The sequence below is a fragment of the Hyperolius riggenbachi genome, chromosome 12, assembly GCF_040937935.1.
Source record: "Hyperolius riggenbachi isolate aHypRig1 chromosome 12, aHypRig1.pri, whole genome shotgun sequence".
Taxonomy (NCBI): domain Eukaryota; kingdom Metazoa; phylum Chordata; class Amphibia; order Anura; family Hyperoliidae; genus Hyperolius; species Hyperolius riggenbachi.
In genome coordinates, this window is record NC_090657.1 from 209,000,784 (window position 1) to 209,020,893 (window position 20,110).

A 20,110-nucleotide genomic window follows, 5' to 3' on the forward strand; every position below is an offset into this window, starting at 1 on the left:
TTCCTATGCCCTGAATTATGAGGAAAATATGGAGAACATATGAATATTGGGCATCTCAGGGCCGCATGGGGGTCAGCTGGGAGATGGATTCTTTCTGATCTCTCAGCTGAGGTAATCCTGAGAGAACCCCCTGCTGTGATCGGTTCCTACCAGTCTGGAGAAGGATGATTTTTATTAGCTTCTGTCCACCTAATTTCTGATGGATGAGCTATAACCTTTCCAGGGATGCTTGGGAACCGCTTTCACACATAGGTGAGAAGAGCTGTAATTAGAGCCATTGTGTGCTAGCAGGCAGGAAGGAGAGAGGGAAAAAACTAGTGCATTTAAACCGAAATGTCATTTTGGTCACTTGCAATGAAACTTGCAAGTGCGTTTGTGACTTGAATGGCGCACGTGCGGTTTTCTCGGGAACCGTGTGCGTCACACTTCTGTCAGTCGCTGCCAGCTATGCAGGAGAAGTGTGCCCTCTACGTATCTCTCCAGCGGCTGCTGGAGAGATACGCAAACAGTGCACTTCTCTTACGCTTAGACTGGCTCCAACTGACGGAAGTAACGGGACCCGGTTCTCGTAGTTGCAGACATCAGAGATCGGCGTTGGTGTGATCCGAGCGGATGGGACTGGAGGAAACTGCAGGTATGTATAAAATCTTTTTATTTTTTCAGCTCTGGTACACTTTAAAAGTACATTCAAGGTGAAATTAAACTGATGAGAAAAACAATTGTATCTATCCTCCTTCTCCTAAAAATTACTTTTAGATATCCCCCAGCTTTATTTTATATTTAAATCTAGTTTTTAAGTTTTTACTGTTTCATGTTCTCTGCTCAATGACCTCTTCATTGAAGTATGCTAGAGCTCAAATCTATGAATTATTGACAATTTTATCTCTTTCCTGCTCTCAGAAGCCATTTACTGACAGGAAAGTATTTTATGGCTGTGATTACTTATCAGTGAGGGTTGTGCTATAGTCTGACCCAGTCCGACCCGGATAGAAACTGTCACTTGCATACCTGATGTTTAACTCTTTCAGGCAGATCGAGAGAAAAAAGGAACACAGCTTAGTTATTTGTGTGCTAGGCACTGTACATTCACATGTCTATCTCATGTCACATGTCACCTCGGTTGTCCTTTAACACTACACATGGGATGGTCAGCCCATTCCGATCAACAATCCCAATTCTAAGATCTTCATTGTATGACATAGCTGCACCTTATAGCATGTACTAGTTCATAAGACAAAACACAACTTATTCCCACATAGAAAATCATAAGAGTGCGTATAGTACACTTCATAACGTGTAGTCAAAGATCATATGAAAACACAATTTCACCATATATCAAGAAAGAGGTTATAAGACTAGGAACAGCATACCACATATGGGTTTAATTGACTAAGAATTACCACATTCGGTATTGCAGAAAACAAGCTGATTTTACCAAACATCTGGTTAAATGTCAATTCACTAAGGATATTGGAAAGGTAAAATTACTGACTAGTGAGGTAAATTACAGACTTGTGCAGTAATTCCTCAATAAATGTCAATTCACCAAGATTAGAGCATTCGGTAAAACAAGTGAGAAGGTATTTTACCTCGAGCTTGGAGCTGTCAATAACTAACCAACAGCCAATCTGTAAAATGGACAGACAAAGGAGCCAGCCAATAGGGGGAGCGACCCTGCCCTACCACTCACTCCATTGGTACCGATATACTGCCAGGCGGGACATCAGAAAGTAAACAAAACAAGAGATCCAGGAGCAGGGCACATTTATAGAGGTTTCTCCTGTAGCCCTTTAGAGGTGCAGGGGAAAGGCTGATACAAAGAGAGAGACCTCTAGTGGCATGCATGCAGACTGAAGGGATGTCGAGGATGCTCTCTACTTTAGTTCACTGATAGCATGGAAGCAGCAACTTGCAGATGAACGGTGTAATGTCTGTTCGTGCTGCCTTCCTCACTGAGTAACATGCATGCTCAATGGGAACTTTAATATAATTCCCCCAAAATGTCTCCGTAGCCACACCTGCTACACTCCTTTGATTTACAGGGTATAGAGGGGAACCCTCGAACTATCTCTGTGCCAAATTGCAGCCCCGAATCCAGCTGGTTCCAGAGATAGTTTACTTAAACCTATCTTGTGAACCAGCGGGGCTCGGGGGTTGCAATTTGGCACAGAGGTAGTTTGGGGGGTCCCCTCTATACCCTGAAAATGTGGGGTGTTATGTGTGTAGAGGGATGGGGTCAGCGCTAGACAGCAGCCGGCAGCCACCTAGCTGAATACACCTCTGGATGCGCTCTCGCAATAGATTAATCATTGTAGAAGGTAGAGGACAGGCGAGGCTTCCAATCCATACAATTAGAAGATTTATTGTAATTTCAGCACACAAGGCATACCAAAATGAGGGGGCCTGGCCAATCACCGCCAGGCGCTATGAGGTGGATCGGGACTCCCCCTGATGTCACGATGTTGATGATGTAATTCTGTTCGTCGACATAGCGACGGGGGAAGCCCTACAGGAAATCCTGTTCAGAACAGGATTTCCTGATGGGTTTGATCGCCGGCGGCGATCGGAAGGGTGGGAGGGAGGGATGGGGGAATCATGTAGCTAGTGCTAGGCTAGCTACATGATAAAAAAAAAAAAAAATTAGGTGAAAAAAAAAAAAAAACACCTCCACTCGGCCGCGGGGATTTAAACCGCCAGGGAGGTTAAAGGGCATTTTATGTCAAGGTGTGAAAACGAGAAAACTCAGGTGAAAAAGTGAATTGCATATGGGCCCATGTGATGCAGCATGTCACATGTTAGTAATGAACAAAAATGCTGATATTCTTTTCGCATTAATTTTTGCGAACATAATGTCAAATTCTACTTTTGAGCGAAAATGCCATCGCTTTTGTCAGCGCTTTTGGATAATTTTCGTATCAGGAAGAAAATTACGTTTTCTTTGATTATATTGCCAAAATACAATAATATATTTTTCGTGAATATTTTCACGAAATCGAAAATAGCATTTTTGATGCGAAAAGGACTTTGATGAAAAACACTGCAGCACGTGTTACATTCCACATAGCGTGTAAGAGATCTCATGTACAGAATGTGTTCTAACAGCGCAGGTAAAATAGGACAATATTGCACAAATGGGGGTTGAATCACTAAACCATGCTATGACAAATAGCATGCCTTATCAGAGATAGCACGCCCTATCAAAGATAACACACCTTATCAGAGTAGTATAGTGAGCGCTACAAACCCGCAGGGGCTCAGGGCAGGACGAGTGCCATTGCCAATCAGCAGGCATAAGTTCGTAGCGCTCGCTATGCTACTCTGATAAGGCATGTAAATGTTGATAAGGCGTGTTATCTTTGATAAGGCATTCTATTTGTCATAGCACGGTTTAGTGAATCAACCCCATGATGTATCTGATGCATGTGACATAGCAACACAAAACGGGATTGTCTGTGCACCACGACCCCTACCCCATTGTTTTATGGCATATGCAAATGTAAAAAGGGCTCTATAGCCCAAAACAGCGTCTGTCATTGCTGCCTTTATCCATATGGAATAAAAGAGCTTAAAGCAGACCTGAACTTAGAACTTCTTCTCTGCGCAAACAGATAAACAACAGCATAATAACCTTTAACGAAAAACATTTCTTTGTTAGAGCTGATACAAATCCTGCAATAAATCAGCAGTTTGTCTACGTCATGCTTTCATGGAAGCAAATATATTGTTTACATCCTGTGCTTTCAAGCTTATCTGCCGTGGCAGTCGCGTCAGCTGACACAGGGGAGAGATCAAAGTACACTTGTGATTAGACACCGATGAGGCAGAATTAGACAGGCTAAGGGCTCGTTGCCATTGCAACGCAGAGCCACGCGGCTCTGCGTTGCGAGTCACTCCTGGGGGCGGAGCTTGTGATGCCACTCATTATACTGAATGGGATCATGTGCACAATCACCCCGAAATGTAGGCAACCATGTGCTGATATTCAGTAGTGAATCACAGCGCATGTATGGAAACAGCAGCCAGTGCAGTCTATGCACTGTCTAATGTCCCTTCGCTTGCGATTCCATAAGTGCGACTGAAAGCGCGCTATATGGAAACAAACCCTAAACTCTCTAAATACATACAAGTTGCATTTCTCAATGTTTTCCTTCTGTCCTATGCAAAAGTTCAGGTCCACTTTAAAATTTGACCAGAGTGGTGCCAACCCATTTCTACATTATGCACCCGAGTCTGACGCATGTGACAGAGCACATTATACATCTTATATACAACGGAGAAACCTAGTATGACTGAGCACCAGACACCGTGCACATAACATATAAACTACTATAAGATGCAGCACATGGTACTCTGCATAAAACATAGATCACATGACGTAACACATGATACATCACATTTAACATGAAAAACGTCATTCTCAAACCTGTCCTGAGCAGAGATGAGGGAATTCTGACTTTGGTGCAGGAAGAGGAATTCCTCTGGGCATAACCAGAACTTTGTATGAGGCTTATCAGATTTGGAAACCGATGGTAGCTGACTAATTAATCTCCTGTCAGCCATCAATCATTAACCTTTCATAACTGATTAGCCCATTGCAAAGATCCCCCTCAACCGAGGGGAGTTTCTGCTCTCTGTAGCGTTGAATAAAACTGACGGTTCAGAATCCAAATACCATCTATGGTTGTGAAGCCTCAGTGACAGGATAAAAACACAGATAGAAACGGGAAGAGGTGCTTCCTGTGCGTAAAGTTTGTGCTCAATGTTATAGAGTCGATCACCTTGCAGGGTGGTTGATACCGTATGGCATAAATTAGCAGAAGCACTTTTAAATGGTGGGAATCACGCTATCTCCAGGATCTCAGGTGTGGGATACCATCAGAAGTGTAGTTAAGAAAGGACCTCTGGCATATCACTAGGTAAGTAGAAGGTTTTTTATTGTAGATAACAAAAACATGTAAAAACACGTTTCGCTAGGATCCACCTCGCTTCTTCTGGGTGTATGTTCAAATGACTCGACAGGTATGAATTATCAATGATTAATGATATATGCACATGTAACATCAGTGGATTGAGACTGCAATATTTATACCCACCACACGATGGAAACCTGACCCCTCTTTCAGAGCTAAAGGAAGTGGACAAAGGGGGGTGATGGGGGAAGGGCAAGAGAGAGGGGGAGAACAAAGGAAAAAAGGACAAAGGAGAGAGGCTGGAGAGACGTGTGGATCTCTCTGTCCCAGCCTCTGCGTAAGCGATCTTCGTGTGGTTCAGAGGAACGGACCAGGGCAGAAAGAGGAGTACAATCAGGCTCCAATTGATGCTTTGAAGCCAGGATAGCAAGGAGTTGGACGCGAAACAAGCCACCAGCGACCAGACAGGAGGAATCATCAAGCCACCAGCGACCAGACAGGAGGAATCATCTCACCCAGCCCAGAGGACAAGCCATTCCTGAAGGTTTCTTGCTGCAGCGACTAGATGGGTGAGGGGCCTGTGGCCACAGTACTTTGCGTTTAATTGTGCCTTCGCCTGGCGAGCGAGAAGGGACCACTGCCCCTCTCAGCTCAGAGTCTTTTGGAGAGCTGGTCGTGCCATGTGGATTACAAATACCTTCTCTTGAAGGTCTGAGCGCTCCAACTGTAACTTGAATGGGCCCCACCGCTAGCAGACTTTATAGCAGTTTCACCACTGGCCAGTGGTTAGTCAGGGTTTGAAATGTTTTAGCTAAGTGCCGTAGCTAGTTGCACCTCCTCTGCTATTTGTGTGAATTGCATATAACTGTTTGCCTGTTTGATTGTTAAGAATTGTACAGCAGTTTTTGTCTCTCTCTCACCCAGTGCATTAAGGGGCAGAGTCTCTTCACGGGTGGACAGGGGAACAAACTCTATTTATGACTGTTGCACTATTGAACTGCTATTTCTGCTTCACTAACCCATTGTCACTAAGCTGTTGCTTTTATCTGATGCCATTGTACCCCTATACCATTGTGAACCCTGTTTGCCCACACCCTTCTCACAGGGCATCTTGTCTGCCCCTAATAAAACCCCTATAGTTGTTGGTGTGTCGGAGTATTAGAGGGTCCTTTCACAGGACGGGTCATCACTGGGGACAGTAGGAGAACCCAACTCTTACAGCAGCTCCTGTGGGAGTCAGTGCTACACGTGGGGGCTCGTCTTCTGGGATTCTAACCTAGCCCCTTAGAGTGATGACTGCCCTAGGAACAACGAGCCAGGCCAGCAAAATGGACCCAGTCACTGCTGCCCGCTGGTGTGAAGAAGAAAATGGTAGACTACAGTTCAGTGTGGTGATGGATATACCTGCTGATGGATGGACAGAGAATCAAATAGATAAAGCTATCACAGCCCTAGCACTTGATCGTCGGGTGTTCGTCTTAGACACACGGACTGATCCGGAGATCTCTCACACATATGCCCTGCTAGAAGTGAAAAAAGGCCTTCCCACTTGCTTCAAGAACACAATCTTACAGCTAACGGATGACATCAAAGTTCAGTTGATCCGACCAAGTCCCTCAACCAACCACTCAGACAGTTCCAGTGAAAGGCCACCAAGTAAAAGAGAGGTCTGCTCAGCCTCTGTTGACTCCATGTCCACCACCCCAGGATATCCACCCGCTTCCTTCTACACTGATATGGGAAAACTGATGGAAAATTTAGTGACAAATTCATTCCAACCTATCAGTTATGGGTACAGAAAACTGAGGGTTTGTTCTGGGCAGATACCTGTCCCATCCGGGGAAGATGACTTTGAGACCTGGATAGACCAGGCTGCACAGGCCTTAGATGAGTGGGAGGTCTCAGATACAGTCAAGCGACAGAGGATTGTAGAGAGTCTACGTGCCCCTGCTTCAGATGTTGTCCGGAATCTTAAAAGAGACCAGCCAGGTTGCACTGCCACAGAGTGTCTGGATGCCCTTCGTGAAGTTTTTGGGCAAATAGAAAGTTGTGCTGACTTGATACATCGGTTTGGACATACCTACCAAGAGGAAGGGGAACGCCTATCCACCTTTGTCACTCGCCTGGACAAGATCCTACACCAAGCAATCCTAAAAAAGGGAATGGCACAAGACAATGCAAGTGAGGCTTTATTGACTCAGATCCTAAAAGGTGCACAACCTTTAGACCCTATCATGCTGAAAATTCAAATGAGAGACCGAAGTGACCTTTTCACCTACTCAAAACTGATTAAGGCCATTCGAGAGGAAGAGACACTGTTGTCCGCTAAGTCCCAGAAGATGACCACCTCTGCTGGTTCTGGGCGAAGTAGTGGTAGTGCATCTGTGTACTTAGCACGAACCCCCTTGGAAGCTCCGGGAGAGATGGACAGTAAGACCCCTTCTACTGCTGAGGCCCTCACTCAGGCGATAACCCAGATGGTGCAGTCAAATTCCACTTTACAACAAGCTTTTACTGAGATTCAGAGGTCAATGATGCAAGTGATAGAGACTCAGGCAGGGATGCAACAGTCCATGGCTGATCTGCAGAGAGCTATTGCACACCCTACCCCAGAGGGCTCACAGCTATCCAGAGGAATGAAGAGTAGAAGATATTCAGCCGGAGTAGAGTGCTTTAATTGTGGGCAAACTGGACATTACCGAGCCCAATGCCCTAAACCCCGACACTCTCGGACCTTAACAGAGGAAGTGCGCCAGGCCCTACAGGATCTTTTACCTGCCAAGCCGGCGGAAAACTTCAGAGGGCCCCGGTGAAGGAGCAAGCCGGGAGCCCACTTGCTTCAGACAGCTCCAGCCCGCATCAAAAGGCTGACTGGGCAATCGTACAGGAACCCTTGAGTAGGATTCCTAAGAGACAATCAAATACGCCTCCCTCAGCAATGGGCCCCAGTGTACAGGGAAGAAATACACATCAATGTGAGAAAGGCCACCAGGAGCATCGCTTAGAGCGTAACAGGAGGCCAAAAGGAGTACAAGCTCAACCAGCCAGGCCTACAAGTACACCTCCTTCTGGGCAAATCCCTGCTAACTTAGTGGGCCCCTCTCCAGTGGTGCCTGTTCAAATAGAGGGCATCTTCACAAGAGCGTTACTTGACTCGGGTGCACAAGTGACTTTATTATATCGGGACTTCTATGATAAGTATCTGCAGCACCTGCCCCTGCGAGAATTAAAAGACCTAGAGATCTGGGGAATTGGAACCGAGCAGCTCCCCTATGATGGGTATCTGCAGATCAAGTTGACCTTTGACCCACTGGTTGTTGGGCAACCGGGAACCTTTGACACCTTGGCCATTGTATGTTCTCGACCCCCAGGTTCAGTGAGAAGTTCTTTAATTGTGGGGACTAATACAGACCTGATAAGACGAATCTTGTCCCCCATAGCCTCCTGCTATGATCTACCACCAGAAGGTGTGCACCCCATGCTTCATCCAGTCTACCAACGTTTAGTCCAAGAACAGAGGGCTCCAGCCGAGGGAGTAGGAAGATTGTGGCGATTGGGGAAGAAGGAGAAACTGTTGCAACCAGGGGAAGTGGCATGCCTTCAGGCATCAGTAAGACTGAGCTGGGATCTGCCGGGACCGCATGTCCTGCTAGAAACCATCCCTGGAGAGAAGACAGCCCCCGGGATAGAGTTGATCCCTGAAGTGATCCCAACAAAGGCACTACAGAAGGCTCAAGGAAAGATCTCCGTCAGTGTTTGTAACACCACTGACTCCCCAGTGAGGATCAAAGCCCGGATGCTTCTTGGACAGGTAGGCTCAGTCACCCCAATTTCGCCATCCCTTTCAGTGGGGGGAACTGAAGATGGAATCCCTGTAGACTGCTTCTACCCAGCAGACTCCCCGATATCTCCAGAATGGAAGAGCAGGATTCAAGCCCTGCTTCTGAAACGGCGAGAGTTATTCTCCAAGAGTGAATTTGATGTTGGGTGTGCGAAAAGTACTCAACATCGCATACGCCTACAGGAAGACAAGCCTTTCAGAGAGAGATCTCGTCGGATTCCATTTGGGGATTTGGAAGATTTGAGGGAACAGATTGCAGAGTTGAAGAGAGCTGGAGTGATCCGTGAATCCCGAAGTCCCTATGCCTCTCCCATAGTGGTGGTTCGGAAGAAGGATGGTTCCATCCGAATGTGCATAGACTATCGCACTCTTAACCGTCGTACCACCCCAGATCAGTACACAACCCCACGAATAGAAGATGCCCTACATTGCCTAACAGGAGCTAAGTGGTTCAGTGTACTGGATTTGCGCAGTGGGTATTACCAAATTCCCATGCACCCCGATGACAAAGAGAAGACCGCTTTTATCTGCCCTTTGGGGTTCTACGAATTTGAAAGAATGCCTCAAGGTCTTTCAGGAGCGCCTGCAACCTTCCAGAGGCTGATGGAGCGCACAGTGGGAGACATGCATCTGCTAGAAGTCTTGGTGTATCTGGATGACGTGATTGTCTTTGGAAGAACACTGGAGGAGCATGAGCAAAGGCTGGAGAAAGTACTGAGTCGACTTCAGGAAGAAGGACTGAAACTGTCCCTTGAGAAGTGCCAGTTTTGCCAACCGTCTGTCACCTATCTGGGGCATGTAGTCTCAGCTGAAGGCGTGGCCACAGACCCCAAGAAGCTGGAAGCTGTGGTCAATTGGCCTAGACCGCAAGATGTAGCGGGATTGAGATCATTCCTGGGGTTTTGCTCCTATTACCGAAGATTTGTGGAGGGTTTTGCCAAGATGGCCCAACCCCTTACTGAGCTCTTAAAGAATGAAGGTGAGGAAAGTGACTCGAAACTTTCAGACGAGGCTCAATCAGCCAAAGGGCCCAGAAGACCTCGGGAGTCAATACAGGAAGAGTGGTCCGATCGTTGTGAGGAAGCATTTCAGCAGCTGAAGTGGAGTCTAACCCATGCCCCAGTCCTAGCCTATGCTGATCCTACTCTTCCTTATGAACTGCATGTGGATGCTAGTAGAGAAGGGCTCGGTGGAGTGCTGTACCAAGAGCATGAACGGCATCTAAGACCTGTTGCTTATGTGAGTCGAAGTCTCTCCCCATCTGAGAAGAACTATCCTACCCACAAGCTGGAGTTCTTGGCTCTTAAATGGGCAGTAGTAGACAAGCTTAGGGACTACCTGTATGGGGCTGAATTTGTAGTCAAGACAGACAACAACCCACTCACCTACATCCTCACTACTGCTAAGTTAGATGCTACAGGACACAGATGGCTAGCTGCACTGGCTGAGTTCCGCTTCAGCTTGAAGTATCGACCAGGAGTGGGGAACAGAGATGCTGATGCCCTGTCCAGAAGGCCTCATAACACTGGAGCTTCGGAAAGAGACTGGACTCAGCTGACCCCAGAAGGGATACAAGCCTTGTGCCAGGGGGCAGAACATTGGGTCAGAGGAGTGACAGGAGCTGAAGTTGTTGGAGTCAGTACAAAAGGGGTCCCCAAACTCTACTGCAACCTGACCCAATTGAAGGATGGGAGCTTGCCCATCCTTAGAAAAAAGGATCTGAAGCAGGACCAGTCAGAAGATCCCCTCTGCCGACTGACCCTGGAGGCCCTAGAAAGCCAACGACCAGAGCTCCTGCAAACTGAATCTGTTGAGAAGGCCAAGATGGTTTACAGAGAATGGAATCGGCTACAGCTCCGAGACGGACTGGTCTACCGTAGAGCTCCTGTTGATGATCTGGAAGAAAAGTGGCAGTTATTCCTTCCTGAAAAACACAGAGAGACAATACTAGTGGCCTTGCATGATGACCATGGTCATTTGGGAGCAGAGAGGACTCTCGGCCTAGTCAAAGATAGATTCTACTGGCCCTGTATGAGGGCTGAAATAGAAAGCTACTGCCACTCATGTCTGCGGTGTATACAACGAAAGACCTTGCCCACTAGATCTGCCCCAATGGGTCACCTACAGAGCCAAGGCCCCATGGAGTTGGTATGCATGGATTTCCTGTGCCTGGAACCAGATATGAGCGGACAAGGAAGTATCTTAGTGGTGACTGATCACTTTACCCGATACGCCCAAGCTTTCCCCACAAGGGACCAAAAAGCTTCCACAGTAGCCAAAGTCCTAGTAGAGAAGTTCTTTGTCCATTATGGTCTACCGCAGCAGCTTCATTCAGACCAAGGTCGAGACTTTGAGAGTAAACTCATCAAAGAGTTATTGCAAGTGCTGGGGGTGCAAAAGTCACGGACTACTCCTTACCACCCCCAGGGCGATCCGCAACCCGAGCGGTTCAATCGCACACTTTTGAATATGTTAGGGACACTTACCTCTGAAAAGAAGCAGCACTGGAGTAAATATGTCTCAGCAGTGGTCCATGCGTACAACAGCACAAAGCACGATACGACAGGATATTCACCTTACATGCTAATGTTTGGGAGAGAAGCTCGACTACCAGTAGATCTTGCCTTTGGCACCTCCACTGATGGGACTTCAGCTGCATCTCATAAAGGCTATGTTGACCGACTTCGGAGGAACCTGAAAACTGCCTATGAAAAGGCCCAAAGTGCTTCCAATATTCGGGAACAGCAAAACAAGAGAAGATATGATCTGAGGGTTCGGGTCCATGACTTACAACCGGGTGACCGGGTGTTATTGAGGAACCTGGGCCTTCATGGGAAGCAGAAGTTAGCTGACCGGTGGAGCTCACAGCCATACATTGTTTGTGCACGGTTGCCCGGCCTTCCAGTGTATCAGCTCCGTCCAGAGGGGAAGACAGGGCCCTTGAAGACTTGGCACCGCAATCACCTTCTACCACTGAATGAAACAGTGCGGGTGCCCCCTCCACGTGAACCATCCCTGCCTAAACGAACCCCAGTAACTCGGTCACAATTGCCTTCTACTGCAGAGGAAGAAGAGGATGACGAGGAAGAGGACCTGGAGATGGAATGGCTGTGGCGGTTTGACCCCATTGTTTCCACACCGCCTATAGAGGACACCTACTCTAGGCCATTAAGAGCTGATGCACAAGAATTCATACCACAGGCCCAGGTTGAGGAGGGGCCAGAACAGGTACCCACTGAGCTTGAAGAGGAAGGAGAGACCCAAACTATTGCTGAGGCCCCATCAATGCCACCTCGGGAGATTGTAACAGAATCCCCCGCGAGAGAGGTTGTAACTGAATTCCCTGCCAGAGAACCCCTAGAGCCTATGGAGCAGAGAACCAAGCGACAAATCAAACCTCCCCTGAGGTTGACATATGACTCCAGAGGAAACAGTTCTGAAGAAGCCATCACCACCGTCTGCAGATCTACTGAGACACAAGTCCATCAGACCACTGTACCAGTGTGTGATACCTCCTGCCCTGTACCCGACACACCATGGTGGGAAGTCCCACTGCCCACAACTCAGGATAGCTTCAGTTACCTAGTTACATGTAGGTATTAAGTTAATTTGTAGTTAAAACTTTGTTCTTTGGGGACCAAAGACTTTCAGTGGGGGGAGAGTGTAACATCAGTGGATTGAGACTGCAATATTTATACCCACCACACGATGGAAACCTGACCCCTCTTTCAGAGCTAAAGGAAGTGGACAAAGGGGGGTGATGGGGGAAGGGCAAGAGAGAGGGGGAGAACAAAGGAAAAAAGGACAAAGGAGAGAGGCTGGAGAGACGTGTGGATCTCTCTGTCCCAGCCTCTGCGTAAGCGATCTTCGTGTGGTTCAGAGGAACGGACCAGGGCAGAAAGAGGAGTACAATCAGGCTCCAATTGATGCTTTGAAGCCAGGATAGCAAGGAGTTGGACGCGAAACAAGCCACCAGCGACCAGACAGGAGGAATCATCAAGCCACCAGCGACCAGACAGGAGGAATCATCTCACCCAGCCCAGAGGACAAGCCATTCCTGAAGGTTTCTTGCTGCAGCGACTAGATGGGTGAGGGGCCTGTGGCCACAGTACTTTGCGTTTAATTGTGCCTTCGCCTGGCGAGCGAGAAGGGACCACTGCCCCTCTCAGCTCAGAGTCTTTTGGAGAGCTGGTCGTGCCATGTGGATTACAAATACCTTCTCTTGAAGGTCTGAGCGCTCCAACTGTAACTTGAATGGGCCCCACCGCTAGCAGACTTTATAGCAGTTTCACCACTGGCCAGTGGTTAGTCAGGGTTTGAAATGTTTTAGCTAAGTGCCGTAGCTAGTTGCACCTCCTCTGCTATTTGTGTGAATTGCATATAACTGTTTGCCTGTTTGATTGTTAAGAATTGTACAGCAGTTTTTGTCTCTCTCTCACCCAGTGCATTAAGGGGCAGAGTCTCTTCACGGGTGGACAGGGGAACAAACTCTATTTATGACTGTTGCACTATTGAACTGCTATTTCTGCTTCACTAACCCATTGTCACTAAGCTGTTGCTTTTATCTGATGCCATTGTACCCCTATACCATTGTGAACCCTGTTTGCCCACACCCTTCTCACAGGGCATCTTGTCTGCCCCTAATAAAACCCCTTATAGTTGTTGGTGTGTCGGAGTATTAGAGGGTCCTTTCACAGGACGGGTCATCACTGGGGACAGTAGGAGAACCCAACTCTTACAGCAGCTCCTGTGGGAGTCAGTGCTACACACAGAATTGTAAGCGATCAAAAGTGTTGGATGTAGCTGAACTCATTGTGACTAGTGTGATTCAATACATCGCAGAGAGAGGAATCTGAAGGGGAGGATCAATGGGTTCTCCAAAATGAAATCTAAATGAAAGTGGCCCAGTGCTTTCAATGTTTTGGGGTGTCGGTTATAAACAGTAAACCTCATAAATAAATCCTGCATGTGCAGGCAAGCCCATACAGTTGTGCAATGCGCACGCAAAATTGTATAAATGTTCAGTTATATGTATAAAAAGCATAAGACATTTTGTAAGGCCACGTTCACATTATCAAACGCGGATGGCCGTGCGATCGGAACACAACGTTTACGAATGCCCGCCATCTGCGTTGCGTGGCTGATCCCAATCACTATACTGAATGGGTCAGCCACGCGTTTTGTTAAAAAATGCGTGCAGCATGCGTTCGCGGACAGCACTGGTCCAGAACACATGCAGTGTGAACATCAGACAGTGCACTCTATGCACTTCTGATGTTGCGCGTTTCTGCCTCCCGCACGCGTTGCTGAAACACGGACGCAAACACCTGCAATGTGAATGGGGCCTTATGGGGGTGTGTCTTCAGTTCTCTGTCACTTATGCAAGAACCTTTCTTCCTTTTTGTAGGTGGCAGCGCTGCAAAGCAGACAACATGGGAAGGCGGGCATCGCGTGGCCACCATTGTGTACTGGCCAGGGGTGGTTGCTGCAAATAGAACAAGTTCGGCATTACTGAGGTGAGTTCTGCATGGGGGACACATCCAGTGACATAGCCACAGGGAATGCAGAGGGTGCAGCTACACTGGGGGCCCCCTGGGTCAGATACTTGCCTATGGAGAGGGAAGGCTCTGGATCCTGTTATATTCCAGCACTGTCCCCCAGTGACGGTGCACCGCCTTCGGGCATACTTGTATCCCCGGGGGCTCCCAAAGATGGACAGCTCCATACTGCACATGCTGAAACTCACTCAGGGGCCCACAGCTATGTAGCTATACCCAGGTTTGGGAGAGCCAATCCAGGCACTGGAGGTCATGTACTATTAGACCCCTATGAACTGTGACATGCTTATTTATCTCTGTATTGCTGTATATGTACTGTGTGCTCTATACCACATCATTGCACTCATGTCTTCATTTATGGAGCAATTTGTATCGCTCGTCTGATGGCAGATATGGCAGGGAGATTATTAATGTGCATGTGATGGCTGACAAGCTAGTGCAGAGTAGTTCCAAAGTCCAATAGTCAGCGCCACAGATGATCCCAGCATACAATGTAGACACACAGACCTATAGAACTACACATCCCAGCATGCACTGTACACACACGGACCTATAGAACTACAGATCCCAGCATACACTGTAGACACACAGACCTATAGAACTACAGATCCCAGCATACACTGTACATACACAGACCTATAAAACTACAGATCCCAGCATACACTGTACACACACGGACCTATAGAACTACAGATCCCAGCATGCATTGTACACACCCAGACCTATAGAACTACAGATCCCAGCATGCACTGTAGACACACAGACCTATAAAACTACAGATCCCAGCATGCACTGTACACACATGGACCTATAGAATTACAGATCCCAGCATACACTGTACATACATGGACCTATAAATGTACAGATCCCAGCATGCTCTGTACACACACGGACCTATAGAACTACAGATCCCAGCATACACTACATACACAGGCCTATAGAAGTACAGATCCCAGCATGCATTGTACACACCCAGACCTATAGAACTACAGATCCAAGCATGCACTGTAGACACAGACCTATAGAACTACAGATCCCAGCAAGCTCTGTACACACACGGACCTATAGAACTACAGATCCCAGCATACACTGTACATACACACGGACCTATAGAATTACAGATCCCAGCATACACTGTACATACACAGGCCTATAGAAGTACAGATCCCAGCATGCACTGTACACACACGGACCTATAGAACTACAGATCCCAGCATGCACTGTACACACACGGACCTATAGAACTACAGATCCCAGCATGCAGTGTACACACACGGACCTATAGAACTACAGATCGCAGCATGCAGTGTACACACACGGACCTATAGAATTACAGATCCCAGCATACACTGTACAGACACAGGCCTATAGAAGTACAGATCCCAGCATGCACTGTACACACACGGACCTATAGAACTACAGATCCCAGCATGCACTGTACACACACGGACCTATAGAACTACAGATCCCAGCATGCACTGTACACACACGGACCTATAGAACTACAGATCCCAGCATGCAGTGTACACACACGGACCTATAGAATTACAGATCCCAGCATACACTGTACAGACACAGGCCTATAGAAGTACAGATCCCAGCATGCACTGTACACACACGGACCTATAGAACTACAGATCCCAGCATGCACTGTACACACACGGACCTATAGAACTACAGATCCCAGCATGCAGTGTACACACACGGGCCTATAGAATTACAGATCTCAGCATGCACTGTACACACACGGACCTATAGAATTACAGATCTCAGCATGCACTGTACACACACGGACCTATAGAACTACAGATCCCAGCATACACTGTACATACACAGACCTATAAAACTACAGATCCCAGCATGCACTGTACACACATGGACCTATAGAACTACAGATCCCAGCATGCACTGTACATACACAGACCTATAAAACTACAGATCCCAGCATGCACTGTACACACACAGACCTATAGAACTACAGATCCCAGCATACACTGTACACACATGGACCTATAAAACTACAGATCAAAGCATGCACTGTACATACACAGACCTATAGAACTACAGATCCTAGCATACACTGTCCATACACAGGCCTATAGAAGTACAGATCCCAGCATGCACTGTACACACACGGACCTATAGAGCTACAGATCCCAGCATGCTCTGTACACACACAGGCCTATAGAACTACAGATCTCAGCATACACTGTACACACATGGACCTATAAAACTACAGATCAAAGCATGCTTTGTACATACACAGACCTATAGAACTACAGATCCTAGCATACACTGTCCATACACAGGCCTATAGAAGTACAGATCCCAGCATGCACTGTACACACACGGACCTATAGAACTACAGATCCCAGCATGCTCTGTACACACACAGACCTATAGAACTACAGATCCCAGCATGCAGTGTACACACACGGACCTATAGAATTACAGATCCCAGCATACACTGTACAGACACAGGCCTATAGAAGTACAGATCCCAGCATGCACTGTACACACACGGACCTATAGAACTACAGATCCCAGCATGCACTGTACACACACGGACCTATAGAACTACAGATCCCAGCATGCACTGTACACACACGGACCTATAGAACTACAGATCCCAGCATGCAGTGTACACACACGGACCTATAGAATTACAGATCCCAGCATACACTGTACAGACACAGGCCTATAGAAGTACAGATCCCAGCATGCACTGTACACACACGGACCTATAGAACTACAGATCCCAGCATGCACTGTACACACACGGACCTATAGAACTACAGATCCCAGCATGCAGTGTACACACACGGGCCTATAGAATTACAGATCTCAGCATGCACTGTACACACACGGACCTATAGAATTACAGATCTCAGCATGCACTGTACACACACGGACCTATAGAACTACAGATCCCAGCATACACTGTACATACACAGACCTATAAAACTACAGATCCCAGCATGCACTGTACACACATGGACCTATAGAACTACAGATCCCAGCATGCACTGTACATACACAGACCTATAAAACTACAGATCCCAGCATGCACTGTACACACACAGACCTATAGAACTACAGATCCCAGCATACACTGTACACACATGGACCTATAAAACTACAGATCAAAGCATGCACTGTACATACACAGACCTATAGAACTACAGATCCTAGCATACACTGTCCATACACAGGCCTATAGAAGTACAGATCCCAGCATGCACTGTACACACACGGACCTATAGAGCTACAGATCCCAGCATGCTCTGTACACACACAGGCCTATAGAACTACAGATCTCAGCATACACTGTACACACATGGACCTATAAAACTACAGATCAAAGCATGCTTTGTACATACACAGACCTATAGAACTACAGATCCTAGCATACACTGTCCATACACAGGCCTATAGAAGTACAGATCCCAGCATGCACTGTACACACACGGACCTATAGAACTACAGATCCCAGCATGCTCTGTACACACACAGACCTATAGAACTACAGATCCCAGCATGCAGTGTACACACACGGACCTATAGAATTACAGATCCCAGCATGCACTGTACATACACAGACCTATAAAACTACAGATCCCAGCATGCACTGTACATACATGGACCTATAGAACTACAGATCCCAGCATGCAATGTACACACACGGACCTACAGAATTAAAGATCCCAGCATACACTGTACATACATGGACCTATAGAAGTACAGATCCCAGCATGCTCTGTACACACACGGACCTATAGAACTACAGATCCCAGCATACGCAGATCTATAGAACTACAGATCCCAGCGTACACAGACCTATAGAACTGCAGATCCCAGCATACACTGTACACACACAGACCTATAGAACTACAGATCCCAGCATACACTGTCCACAGAGATTTCTACGGAACTACAGATCCTAGCAAATACTTTGGATACATACAGTATGTCTATGGAACTATATATGCCAGTAAATCAGTGTACAGAATGCTTGCACATGATAAAGGCTTTCCAAATCATTGCAGATCATATTCTGTTTATTTACATTTCATACTTTGTCACAAATCAGGTCATAACAGCATTTTAAATATTGAAATATTGAGAAACCTTGTTTTTTGGAAAATCTATCCTTGTGAATGTGATGCCAGGAACACGTGTCAGTAAAGTTGAGCCAGAGGCCTGTTTACCACTCATTGTTGCATCATCCCTTCACTGTGTGGCTAATTTATGAAAGCCAGGGGATTGCACATTGCCGTACCTCAGCTTAGTGTGACTGTGATGGCCTAAGCAACAGATGAGCGACACTGATATACACAGACAGCAATACACACACACAGCGAAGCAACAGGCCAGGGACACTGATACACACTGACAGCAATACACACACACAGCGAAGCAACAGGCCAGGGACACTGATATACACAGACAGCAATACACACACACAGCGAAGCAACAGGCCAGGGACACTGATACACACTGACAGCAATACACACACACAGCGAAGCAACAGGCCAGGGACACTGATATACACAGACAGCAATACACACACACAGCGAAGCAACAGGCCAGGGACACTGATACACACTGACAGCAATCTACACACCTAGCAAAGAAAGAGGCAAGGGACAGAGATACACATACAGTGGTTTGCGAAAGTATTCGGCCCTCTTGAAGTTTTCCACATTTTGTCACATTACTGCCACAAACATGAATCAATTTTATTGGAATTCCATGTGAAAGACCAATACAAAGTGGCGTACACGTGAGAAGTTTAGAGAAAATCATACAGGATTCCAAATATTAAAAACAAAAAAAAAAAATAACTGCAAAGTGGGGTGTGTAATTATTCGGCCCCCTGAGTCAATACTTTGTAGAACCACCTTTTGCTGCAATTACAGCTGCCAGTCTTTTAGGGTATGTCTCTACCAGCTTTGCACATCTAGAGACTGAAATCCTTGCCCATTCTTCTTTGTAAAACAGCTCCAGCTCAGTCAGATTAGATGGACAGCGTTTGTGAACAGCAGTTTTCAGATCTTGCCACAGATTCTTGATTGGATTTAGATCTGGACTTTGACTGGGCCATTCTAACACATGAATATGTTTTGTTTTAAACCATTCCATTGTTGCCCTGGCTTTATGTTTAGGGAGGGTCATTGTCCTGCTGGAAGGTGAACCTCCGCCCCAGTCTCAAGTCTTTTGCAGTCTCCAAGAGGTTTTCTTCCAAGTTTACCCTGTATTTGGCTCCATCCATCTTCCCATCAACTCTGACCAGCTTCCCTGTCCCTGCTGAAGAGATGCACCCCCCGAGCATGATGCTGCCACCACCATATTTGACAGTGGGGATGGTGTGTTCAGAGTGATGTGCAGTGTTAGTTTTCTGCCACACATAGCGTTTTGCATTTTGGCATAAAGTTCCATTTTGGTCTCATCTGACCAGAGCACCTTCTTCCACATGTTTGCTGTGTCCCCCACATGGCTTGTGGCAAACTGCAAACGGGACTTCTTATGCTTTTCTGTTAACAATGCATTTCTTCTTGCCACTCTTCCATAAAGGCCAACTTTGTGTAGTGCACGACTAATAGTTGTCCTATGGACAGATTCCTCCACCTGAGCTGTAGATCTCTGCAGTCACCATGGGCCTCTTGACTGCATTTCTCCTTGTTCGGCCTGTGAGTTTAGGTGGATGGCCTTGTCTTGGTAGGTTTACAGTAGTGCCATACTTCTTCCATTTCTGAATGATTGCTTGAACAGTGCTCCGTGGGATGTTCAAGGCTTTGGAA

At 46.9% G+C, this 20,110-nt stretch overlaps 2 protein-coding genes across 5 annotated transcripts in view; one reads left to right on the forward strand and one right to left on the reverse strand.

The window, feature by feature from the left end:
* Window positions 1-4,499, reverse strand: part of LOC137541645 (monocarboxylate transporter 7-like) — a 61,408-nt gene extending 56,909 nt beyond the window's left edge. The window contains exon 1 of the mRNA XM_068263046.1: window positions 4,424-4,499. The gene's annotated coding sequence lies outside the window, so the exon portion shown is untranslated. The remainder of the gene's footprint in view (window positions 1-4,423) is intronic.
* The window catches only part of LOC137541646 (arylsulfatase G-like), a 127,294-nt gene that overhangs the window by 64,046 nt on the left and 43,138 nt on the right, over window positions 1-20,110 (forward strand). For all 4 annotated transcript variants that reach the window (XM_068263048.1, XM_068263047.1, XM_068263050.1 and 1 more), the window contains one exon: window positions 14,159-14,267. In XM_068263048.1, coding sequence (XP_068119149.1) covers window positions 14,159-14,267 — 109 coding nt within the window. The remainder of the gene's footprint in view (window positions 1-14,158; window positions 14,268-20,110) is intronic.